General features: G+C 43.2%; 1 protein-coding gene across 6 annotated transcripts in view; it reads left to right on the top strand.

Moving 5' to 3' along the window:
- Positions 1-12,331, top strand: part of myo6a (myosin VIa) — a 261,840-nt gene that overhangs the window by 152,451 nt on the left and 97,058 nt on the right. For all 6 annotated transcript variants that reach the window (XR_013578664.1, XM_078556763.1, XM_078556762.1 and 3 more), the window contains exon 10: positions 7,472-7,552. Coding sequence is in view for 5 of the 6 variants with exons in the window: in XM_078556763.1 (XP_078412889.1) it covers positions 7,472-7,552 (81 nt within the window). In the remaining variant the exon portion in view is untranslated. The remainder of the gene's footprint in view (positions 1-7,471; positions 7,553-12,331) is intronic.

Raw genomic sequence — 12,331 nt, forward strand, 5'->3', positions numbered from 1 at the left:
CTCTCTCTCATTCGTGTTCTCTCTCTCTCTCTCTCTCTCTCTCTCACCCGTGTTCTCTCTCTCTCTCTCATTGGTGTTCTCTCTCTCTCACTCGTGTTCTCTCTCTCTCTCTCACTCGTGTTCTCTCTCTCATTCGTGTTCTCTCTCTTTCTCTCTCTCACGCGTGTTCTCTCTTTCTCTCTCATTCATGTTCTCTCTCTCTCTCTCACCCGTGTTCTCTCTCTCTTTCTCATTCGTGTTCTCTCTCTCTCTCTCTCTCTCTCTCGTGTTCTCTCTCTCTCACTCGTGTTCTCTCTCTCTCACTCGTGTTCTCCCTCACTCACTCGTGTTCTTTCTCTCACTCGTGTTCTCTCTCTCTCACCCGTGTTCTCTCTCTCATTCGTGTTCTCTCTCTCATTCGTGTACTCTCTCTCTCTCTCTCTCTCTCTCTCTCTCTCTCTCTCTCTCTCACCCGTGTTCTCTCTCTCTCTCTCTCATTCGTGTTCTCTCTCTCTCTCTCACCCGTGTTCTCTCTCTCTTTCTCATTCGTGTTCTCTCTCTCTCTCTCTCTCTCTCACCCGTGTTTTCTCTCTCTCACCCGTGTTTTCTCTCTCTCATTCGTGTTCTCTCTCTCTCACCCGTGTTCTCTCTCTCTCTCTCTCTCTCTCTCACTCGTGTTCTCTCTCACTCACTCATGTTCTCTCTCTCACTCGTGTTCTCTCTCTCTTTCTCATTCGTGTTCTCTCTCTCTCTCTCTCTCTCTCTCTCTCTCTCTCTCTCACTCGTGTTCTCTCTCTTTCTCAATCGTGTTCTCTCTCTCACTCACTCGTGTTCTCTCTTACTCACTCGTGTTCTCTCTCTCACTCGTGTTCTCTCTCTCTTTCTCATTCGTGTTCTCTCTCTCTCTCTCTCTCACCCGTGTTCTCTCTCTCTTTCTCATTCGTGTTCTCTCTCTCTCTCTTTCTCACTCATGTTCTCTCTTTTTTTCTCACTCGTGTTCTCTCTCTCTTTCTCACTCGTGTTCTCTCTCTCTCGTGTTCGTTTGCTCCCCCTCTCTTGTATTTCCGTTCTCGCAGGTTCTCTCGTTTTCGCGCCCCCTCCCTCGCGCCTGCCCGCCCCCTCCCTCTCTCCCTCACGCCCGCCCGCCCACCCTTCCCTCCCTCCCTTGCGCCCGCCCACCCCTCCCTCTCTCGCGCCCGCCCACCCACCCCTCCCTCCCTCGCGCCCGCCCCCTCCCTCCCTCCCTCGCGCCCGCCCCCTCCCTCCCTCCCTCGCGCCCACCCCCTCCCTCCCTCCCTCCCACTCGCTCCTTCCCTCCCTCCCTCGCGCCCGCCCCCTCCCTCCCTCACGCCCGCCTGCCCCCCTCCCCCTCCCTCCCTCGCGCCCGCCCCCTCCCTCCCTCCCTCGCGCCCGCCCCCTCCCTCGCGCCCGCCCCCTCCCTCCCTCCCTCGCACCCGCCCCCTCCCTCCCTCCCTCGCGCCCGCCCCCTCCCTCCCTCCCTCGCGCCCGCCCCCTCCCTCCCTCCCTCGCGCTCGCCCACCCCTCCCTCCCTCGCGCCCGCCCCCTCCCTCCCTCGCGCCCACCCCTCCCTCCCTCGCGCCCGCCCCCTCCCTCCTCCCTCGCGCCCGCCCCCTCCCTCCCTCCCTCGCACCCGCCCCCTCCCTCCCTCCCTCGCGCCCGCCCCCTCCCTCCCTCCCTCGCGCCCGCCCCCTCCCTCCCTCCCTCGCGCTCGCCCACCCCTCCCTCCCTCGCGCCCGCCCCCTCCCTCCCTCGCGCCCGCCCCCTCCCTCCCTCGCGCCCACCCCTCCCTCCCTCGCGCCCGCCCCCTCCCTCCTCCCTCGCGCCCGCCCCCTCCCTCCCTCCCTCGCACCCGCCCCCTCCCTCCCTCCCTCGCGCCCGCCCCCTCCCTCCCTCCCTCGCGCCCGCCCCCTCCCTCCCTCCCTCGCGCTCGCCCACCCCTCCCTCCCTCGCGCCCGCCCCCTCCCTCCCTCGCGCCCGCCCCCTCCCTCCCTCGCGCCCGCCCCCTCCCTCCCTCGCGCCCGCCCCCTCCCTCCCTCGCGCCCGCCCCCTCCCTCCCTCGCGCCCGCCCCCTCCCTCCCTCGCGCCCGCCCCCTCCCTCCCTCGCGCCCGCCCCCCTCCCTCCCTCGCACCCGCCCCCCTCCCTCCCTCGCGCCCGCCCCCTTCCCTCCCTCTCGCCCGCCCACCCCCCTCCCTCCCTCGTGCCAGCCCGCCCGCCCTCCTCCCTCCCTCGCACTCTCTATATTTATGTGTGAGGGATCCTGCAGGGTGTCTGCTCCTTCACTTTTCGGATGGCTGATAATTTCAGGCATTGATGCTGGGTTCAGAACTGCTCGAACCTATACCCTTATCTCCTCCTTGGTACTGAAATACGACAAGCTCTCTAATGTGATCTTTAGTACTCACTGCTGTCTTTATTTTGATTCATTGGGTGCTACTCTCCATATAGATTCCAGGGGCTGAAAGGAAGGAGTGGTGGCAACTTGATTTAGACTCTTTGCTGTTTGGGGGGATGTGGGTTGGAGAGATGTAGGATTGATTCAGAAGTGGGAAATGAGCAGTTCATGATCAATTTAATTATTGTACAACGTGCACTCCTTGCCAAAACAGAATGGTACCACAGCAAAAATTTAAAAGGGGGGAATTTCTTAAATTTGAGTCTAGGGTAGGTTTTTTATGTTGTTTGGGATGTTATTTTTCACCACATTATTTTAAGGAATTAATTCCACTAGATCAAGGTTGCCATCTGGACACATAACTAAATTATTACACTGCTACTTATGGAACATGGAACACTTGTCTGAAAAGGCTGCAGATCAGTACCCTTAAATGTCAGCAACATCCAGAGTTTTATACATGAATGTGATTGACATCTTAAAGGTCTCTTACAGGGCAAGATGTTACTGGGGAAAGATTGTCACTGTAACGTATTTAGCTTTACCAGTCACTTTGGATTATAATGGGGACCAGAGATGGGTGGCTCAAATCTATCATCATTTGAAGGCTTGTCCCTTTGACCCACACTAACCAACACTTCATGGAAGTCCTTGCAGAGAATATCTACTGGCTGCCAAGTGGTTAATGCATAGTGCTGACCAGGAGACATTTATTGATTCAACTCAGTCCCTGCTTTACTCTTAGCATAAAATTGAACAGGTGTAAGCTTAAAACAAAAGCAAAAAGGCGGCCCCCTCCCCCTTCCTGCTCCCCAGCCATTGATTGGCATGTTTGCTAGCTAACATCAACTGCATTTATATAGTGCTTTTGAAGCAGTGCAATGTCCCAAAATACTTCATTGGAATATTATCAAACACCATTACATTTATCCCAAAAACAAACTCCCCGAAGCTCGGGCATGATGAGTGATCAACACAAGGTAGGCTTCAGGAGAGTGTTGTTTAGAGCTGTATATCTTGCTTGGTATTTTTAAAGAATCGAGGCATGCAGGGATAAGTATTTTACACTGCAAGTGTTTACACTACAATTATGTTGTCCCTTTATGTAAGTAGAGTGATTGGAGGACCACCAAATATTTTGGAAATTTGATTACAGTATTTTGCTGTGTAGGTATCCTGACAGTAATTTCTTGTTTAACTCCAAAATTATGTTTTATGGAGAGGCCATCTCAGCTTTTGAAGTGTTCCAATTCTATAATGTAGATTGTAACAACAAATGTACAGGTTTCATGAATGTCTTTATTGCCCTAAGAATTGCTATGGTAAGGGTAAGGCATGGCGTTTGGGTTACACACGCTACACGTGATCTATAATTGTCAATTAAAAGTTGTGAGTTAAAAGCAGAAAAATAAAGCTTTTGCCTTCAACCTTCTCCCCACCTCTCCCCTCACCCCCGACCCCTGCCAAAAGAATCATTGTGTTGGTGCTGGGTGAACTGCGATACTGTGAACTGAAATGTGATTTCCTTAAGAAAAAGGTAACGAGAAAGATTAGCACTAGAGGGCAATGTTGGGATGGGTTCAGGAAAACCGAGTCCCTTATGCAGCAGCAGTTTTAATTGTAACTGATTCAGAAGCTGAGCAATTCCCCATGAGTGTAGCGAAGGAATGGTTTATTCTTTGTGCTTCTCACATGCTGGCTGTTTTGTTAATACTGTAGCTGTTCCAAACTCTCAGAATTGGGAAAGATCTTAAGTTTGATGCCCTGATTTGAAAAATCATTGATACAACAAACAATCCTGTTTTTCACATTGTTGGAGATACTTGATCTATTTCAGAAGAGTTAACTCTATTTCTTAAAGGTTAAAAAAATCTGACTTAATCTGTTAATCCCACCCATTATAGGTTGGCATGTTGTATTCACTTAGTTACAACTGTTATAATGGGTAAAGAGCTGGCTATATTTATGTTCCAAACTTTAAGGAACTTGTAAAATTAAAGCCAATAAATGCTGGAAGAGATACAAAGTCCCACCTAAAATGTTAACTTTCTCCTGAAGGTGCCAATCATCCTGATGTACATTCCCAGCTATTTTCCTCTTTTGGTTTTGGATTTTCGATATTTTTTTCTGCTTTTCATGTTGTGGAATTGTTCAGGGTGAAGGTCAAAAAGATCATTGGGCCAGAGCCCCCTGCTCAGCTGTTTCTAGAAGACACAAGAGTGTAGCCATTCACCAAGTAAACACTTCAGTTCAGAGTATCACCAGTTTGATTTCCTTTAACATGGAAGGTGCTGCCTTTTCTTGCTCAAGACCCAAACTTCGTTTGCTCTTAAGTGGTGTTTGGCGGCAAACCTTCTACTGTCTGTCTTCATTGATGTCTCCTTGGAATAGTGTGGCAACCACTCACCATGTGGACTACAGAGATCAAAGTGAATTCTATTTGCCTAATTCTTGCAGATTCTACCTACCGTCACAGGACCCGCAGTAGGTATTGCTACAAGCTTGGTCTCTTAAAGCCTAGCCTGTTTTGATGCAGATGTAACACTGACAAGCAGCAAAGACAGGTTAGGCCTGGGCCTTTTTGTAGGTACTCTTCATAACTGTAGCTGAATAATGCAGGTAACAGTAGATACAAACGTTTATACAGTAAATGTTGTAACCCTTTGAATAATGAAAATCATTTGTCACTTTGGAAACACATTGTGTGTCACTTACATTAATGTTCTACCCCATGATAAGGCGAAAGGGGAGTGAGGCCTTACTCCATCCAGGGACTGGCTGGGTGGGCAGGGCCTCATTCTATCCTGGAAGCTGGGGGGGGAGGGTGCTCCCTCCAGGTTCTGGGGTAGATTGTGGGGGAGGGGGCGGTAGTGGGATGTGCTCTCTCATTTCAGAGAGATAATGAATTGCTAAGTGTCCAATGATACTTTGAGACTGCCTCTAAGACTGAAAGTGTCAAAGCAACTTTCTGTGCATAAGTGCCATATTTTCTATTATGTATTCATTTTCTATATTGTTGCATATGTACCTTTACAGTATTCATTGGGTTACGGACTTACATGTGAATAATCTTAATTGGATATGATGCTTAATTATTTTACAAGTGTTCATCTTGTGCAATAAAGGGTAAGTGTGCTATCTGTGTGCACAATTCAGCAGTATTTCTTGATGTTAAAGGACTTCCATATCTTTGGGTTTCTTATTTTGGCCCTCGTTCACCTGCAGATGAAACTGATATTGTCAGAAGATAGCTAGGAGTGACAGAGAATCTTCAGTGTGCAGGGAAACTCTAACTTATATAATGGACAGTCCTTTATTCATAAATCATCCTGTGTGAAGTGTACGCAACTATGTCTCTTTAGATTTAGCATGGATGTTTATGGGGAAGACACCAGTTTATTCCCATTTTTCTTCAACAGTTTATTGGAGCTTCAAGAAAATAAATTCGCAAGTATATATTCTGTTGTACATTATAGCGTCCATTGTCACACTTCATGAAAGCAGCATTTTTATAGTGTTTAGTGTAGCTTGCACTGAACCTGACCAAATTTAGATTCTCAATATCCTTCATAAGAACAAATTTTAAAAAGCCCAACCTACACCAAGATGATGAGAGCAAGTATAGAAACCTTTTTGGATTGGTTGTAGTTTAATTTTTTTGGTCAGGATAAGAAAGGCTTTTCATGGTATTTTTGGCACATTGCGAGTTTAAGAAGAACTCTTAAAGAGATCAGAGTTCTCTTGATGCAGTTCTCCAGATGTTAAAATGTTGTCTCCATTTGTCGAAATTGTACTTATAGGATACTCTGCTGTACTTGAAAAATTGTCTTGAATTGATGAGGTTGCAATGTAATTAATGATGGCCTTTCAACCGGAACCACTTTGAGGCAATTTCACATCTGAAAAGGGGGGAAGAAGGGGGCACAAAAATTTAAGATGATTACAAAAATAATTAGAGGATTAAAAAATAAAATTGCACAGAAGACAGGGCTCTCTGCCACAAACCACTGTTGGATTTGAATTCTTTTAAATAAGGAATTAGATGCATGCTTTAAAAAGTATATTAAAGAATATTGGGAGTGAACAGAAGAGTGGGATTGGATTCTTTCATCTTTGGACAGAAACACAAGACATGAATTTCATCAGCAAGGAACAGTGTTCCTCTGCTATGTATGTTTGATGATTCTACAAAATCCTGCCTAAATTTTCAGCCGGGGTTCGTGGAGTGATTCAAGTGTACAAACAACATTTGAAAGAATTAATCCTTATAACTATTTTTTAACAAATCCCCCCGCCTGCCTTAGCTAGCAAGGTGATTTTTATTTTCTCCACTCGGGGCATTCTTGCTGTCATCAGCAGCAGCAGCTGTAGGGAAAAGCAGGCTCGAGTTTCAAGGGTTTCTGAATTTGAAATGGAAAAAAATGTCAGCTAGAGATTTGGCAACTCAAAGATGCTAGGGAGTCCAATCCCATTCTCCTTGTTACCTGTATTCACAAATATACAGTCTAAAGCATGCATCTAATTTCTATTTAAAGGGATTCAGCTGCAATAATAGTTTGTGGCAGAGAATTCTGCCTGCTGGGTAAACACTTCTTAAAACCGCTAATTCTTTTTGTGGTCATCTTAAATTTTTGTGTCCCCTCTCCCCCTTCCTCCCCTTTCAGATGTGGAATTCACCACTATTGATGTGGTGAATATAATTCTGTAAGCAATACACCATTTTACAATCCAGGAATACCTGCTCAGCCTCATTGGAACAGGGATGCTGTGGATTGTTGAGTCAGCAGGCACTGAAAGGAGGAATGTTGACAACTTTGTGGCACAATCTAAACTGATCACAAATTAAACTGTGAGGTTAACATAGGATGACAAAGGCTTTTGTTAATGAATAAATGATTTTTAAAAAAATGTGATGGTACCATTAAAGCTTAGCCTAATGGTGATTGGACAGATCAACTGGATTTCCTCTTCCTCCCCTCCTCCTTGTAAGTATTATAGTGGATGAAAGTGTTTTGTTGTGCTGTTCGCTTACTGTGATAAAACTTCTCTCTTGTGCTAAATTCATCTCTTCACTGTAGTATCTGAGCCGAGGATGTACCAGGTACTTTGCTAACAAGGAATCGGACAAGCGGATTCTACAGAATCGCAAGAGCCCAGAGGTAAAGTGCTAACATGTTGCAGAATCTGCACCTGCTCCAACAGGAGCTTCCACAGTCCATTCCATGCACTGCATACTGCTTAAATTAGTTGAATGTTTCCAAAACGAGAAGTGGGGGAGGGGGGGGTTGCTGGGAAATTCCCATGTTAATTTGATTTTTGAATATAAACAATTCATTGCCAGAGAAGTTTCAAGAGTTCAGGAGCATGAAAATTTCAGACAGCACATATTTTAGTTTTAATCTTTGAAACCCTTTGAGTAAATGAGTGCACACAATTTATTAAGCTATTGAGAAGTATGTGGATACCAAATTAAAGATAAAGTCTTGATGCTCTCTTTTGGGATGCAGTTGAGCAAAAATGGAACAAGAATGCAGTGTCGAGATCAACTGATCCATAAATTTTAAATTTGTGAGGTAAAGTTGTTAGAGAGTATGGAACCCAGGTAGGTAAATGGAGTGGAAAGATAGATCAGCCATGATCTAATTGAATGGTGGAAAAGGTTTGAGGGGCTGAATGACTTATGTTCCCATGTTCATAATTCACTTTGAAAAAGGGATATAACTAGCATTGGAGAGGTTGGTCGCTGTGATAAAGGATTGTTGGATTTCATAGTAGGAGACCAGAGATCAATTCCCAATTTTACTGAAATTCTCAGGAAAGAGATTCCCCTCTCGCTACATTTCATCAGGCTTGATCTAATGCCTAGGGAGGGGAAAAAGTTCTCTCCCCACATCGCTGAATGAGTTAGTCCCTGAGAGATTGCAGTCTCCGAGCTGCTTGACCAGAAAGACACAGTTGGTGGAAATAGAATGCTGTGGGAATTTGTGAGCAGTTGACAACCACATGGCACTTAGCAGTGTTTGGGTAAATGAAAAGCAGTTTTTTCTTTATTATCATATCTTATTCCAAAATGAATTGAAATGGTTTTATCTGGAGAGTAATATGGAAAGGTTATGCCCAGTGCTCTGTGTTTGTTATTAATCTGCAGTACAAGAATCACAATTTGCAAACTATTCTATTGAAATAAAACTATGTTATGACCCAGCAGTTGGTAAAGCTAAGTTATTTAAAAATCCCCTAGGGAAACTTTAAACAACTGTCATGACCTATATTTTTAAGTGGTATGTTTGAGATGCAGCTCTAAATTCAGGAATCAGACCACCAGTTCTTGAGAGGTTTTATATCAAACTACATGAGACATTTATTAATTTACACAAGTTAAATATATACACATGGCTATAAATTACTACTATCATAACTATCACCAGCCCCTTTGAACTCTACCTCTTCTAACAATAAAACCCCTTTCATAGTACCAATTTTGTTAGTAATATAAACATTGCTTGGCCTCTGCTAGCTAGGTGCAAGATTTCACTCCCCTTCTTGAATGCTCTATTCAACAAAAATGCAAATGCACTCTACCTCTCTTAAATCTCAAAACTGCTATACATCAAAGCATCCAGACTAGCTATCTTTAATCCAATTAAGACACACCCACGGACTAACCCTCTATTTAAAAAAAAATAATATCCAATAACATTGTATACATTAATAGATTCGTGACACCCTCTACCCTATCAAAAAATGAACCGTCATAATTCTAAAAGACGGATTCATTTTAATAACCCATCTCTCACTATCTCCTATACGTATTACACTATTGCATTCCCAGATCCATGCATTAATATAACTATATATACACACACACACACAAGTCCTTGGTATCAACAGAAATCACTCCAGTTCAGTGTCTAGGTTTTTTTTAAAAAATGTCCCAATTTCCTCCAAGCTTCAGACACTTGATAACACATCTGCGAACAGATTTTCTCTTCCAGCAATATGTATAATCTGTAGATTAAATGGTTGTAATAATAGTCCCTATCTGAAAAGCCTTACACTTTTGTCTTGAAATTTGTCCAAAAACTTCAAAGGATTATGGTCTGTATAAACAATTGTTTTGGATGAATTCTTTGCAACATAAATTTCAAAATGCTGCGATGCTAACACCAAACTCAAAGTCTCTTTTCGATCATTGAATACCTTCTCTGTTGTACATTCAGCTTCCATGAAAAATGCTCTAACGGCTTTTCAATTCCAGCGTCACCTTCTTATAATAGTGCAGCCCTAACGCTTATATTGCTTGCGTCAATGGCCAACTCGAATTGCTTGGCATAATTGGGTGCTGCTGAAATTTGTGTCATAGTTAGTACAGTTTTTAAACTATCGAATGACTTCTGACACTCCAGTGTCCGTTGAAACTTCTTGTTCTTTTTTAATAGTTCTGTCAGTGGAGCAACCACTTGGCTAAAATTTGGTACAAATTTCCAGTAAAACCCAATCATGCCCAGAAATCTCTCAACTTCTCGTTTTGTTGTAGGCACTGGGAAATCCATGGTAGCCTTGACTTTCGCATCTCTCGGAGCCAACTTACCATGCCCAATGGTATGGCCTAGATACGTAACTTACGCTTTTGCAAATTCACTTTTAGCCAAGTTCATCACCAAATTAGTTTCTTGTAGGCGAGTAAATAATTCTTCCAAATGCTCCTCCCACATCTGACTGAAAACGACTAGATCATTAATATAAACCGCACAATTGCTTAGACCTGCAATTACTTTGTTTGTCAGTCTTTGATATGTCACAGGTGCATTCTTCATATCAAATGGCATGACTTTAACCTGATATAGTCCACTTGGCGTTACAAAAGCTGATATCTCCTTTGCTCTCTCTGACAGCGGTACCTGCCAATATCCTTTTAGCAAGTTAATTTTGTGATAAATTTCGGTTGTCCCACTTTCTCAATGCAATCTTCCAACCATGGTATGGGATATGAATCCTCTTTTGTCACCTCATTCACTTTTCGATAGTCCACATAGTGTTTGTGTTCTATCCGGTTTCAGCACCAGTACAATAGGCGAGCTCCAGTTATTGCAACTGGACTCAATGATATAATTTTGAAGCATGAAAACAATTTCTTTATGTACTTGTGATAACTTTGCCGAATTTAACCTATAAGGTTGTTGCCTTATTGAAAATGAAGTTTGTACCGAAACACCACGTAAAGCTAAATGTGTCTTTCCCAGCTTATTTCCACAAATAGGTTTGTGTGACTGCAATAGATTTCCAAATTCCAAATCACTTTGACACTTGCTTGGAAGGTAACTCAATATTTCATTAAAACTTTCAAGGCCCCCTCATTATCCAATTTGATTAGAGGAAAATCAATTTTAGAGTCCTGCATTCACCATCACCGATACCTCTTTTTGCTCCTTGTCCCTGTCAAAGTACTTTTTAAGCATATTTACATGACACATCCTTTGCTTCTTTCTTCTATTTGGAGTATTTATTAAATAATTTACTTCACTCAATTTTTTTTCAAACCTGTAGGGCCCACTAAATCTTGCATTTAATGAATCACCTAGTACTGGTAACAAAACTAGCACTTTCTCTCCAGAAACAAAACTGCGAGTTTTAGCTTTCTTATCTGCTTTCACTTTCATCATTTGCTGTCATATTTTTAAATGTTCCCTAGCCAACTCTCATGCTCTGTTCAATCTTTCCCTGAAATTTGATACGTAATCCAGGAGAATAGTTTCTGAATTTTGACCCACCAATTTCTCAAAAATCAATTTCAGTGGTCCCCTTACCTCATGACCATAAACTAGTTCCAAAGGGCTAAAACCAGTCAATGCATTAGGAATGTCTCTTATAACAAATAACAAAAATGGAATTCCTGTATCCCAATCCTGTGGATAATCCTGATCGTACACTCTCATCATAGTTTTTAAAGTTTGATGCCATCTTTCCAAAGCTCCTTGTGACTCCAGATGATAAGCTGTTAACTTAAATTGTTTTATCCCCAAACTTGATTACTTTCTTAAACACCTGTGATATGGAATTTGACCCATGACCTGATTGTATTTCTTTAGGTAAACCATATCTTGTAAAACAATTAACTCCTCCACAAGCTGCTTAGTTGTAATATTTCTTAAAGGTATCACTTCAGGAAACCTAGTAGACACATCCATTATTGTCAGTAAATACTGACTCCCACTTTTAGTCTTAGGGAAGGGTCCTACACAATCAATCATGACCTTGGTAAAAGGTTTTTCAAATGCTAGTATTGGGATTAAAAGTGCCGGCTTAATCACTGCTTGTAGTTTTCTTGTTATTTGACCTGTATAACAAGTTCTACTGAATTTGACTACATTCCTATGCAGTCCTGGCCCCAAAAAAACCTCTATCTTTTCCTGTGTTTTCCTAATTCCTAAATGACCCCCATTGGAATTTAATGAGCAATCCCCAGAATCTCATTTCTATACCTTAATGGGATAACAATCTGATACACCCCCCTCCAGCTTTCATTTGCTGAGACATGATCCGACCGCCACTTTCTCATCAAAACATCTTGAAGATAATTTACTGGAATACATTTTGCTTCTGTTTCTGAATAAGCTTTCTGATACAACTGCTTTAATTGCAAATCATTTTTCTATAACTCAACTAACTTCTTTGAGTTAAACATTTCAGGTGAATTTTCCTGTATTTTTTTCTCCTGAACAATGTTATCAAATACAGTGCCAGCTAATTGGATCTCAACATCTTCCTCTTGCCTTTGAACTGCCTAGTCACCTCGTTTGCCTTGTTCTTCCCTATGAGCCTTTGATCTCATTACAACACAATCAGGAAACAATCCAGGATGTTCTTCTGTAACATCTCTGTTGAAAACATGTCTACAGGCTGCTCAACTACCATAGGCATCATCCACATTTGCGATC

This window comes from Cetorhinus maximus, chromosome 14 (assembly GCF_964194155.1).
Source record: "Cetorhinus maximus chromosome 14, sCetMax3.hap1.1, whole genome shotgun sequence".
Taxonomy (NCBI): domain Eukaryota; kingdom Metazoa; phylum Chordata; class Chondrichthyes; order Lamniformes; family Cetorhinidae; genus Cetorhinus; species Cetorhinus maximus.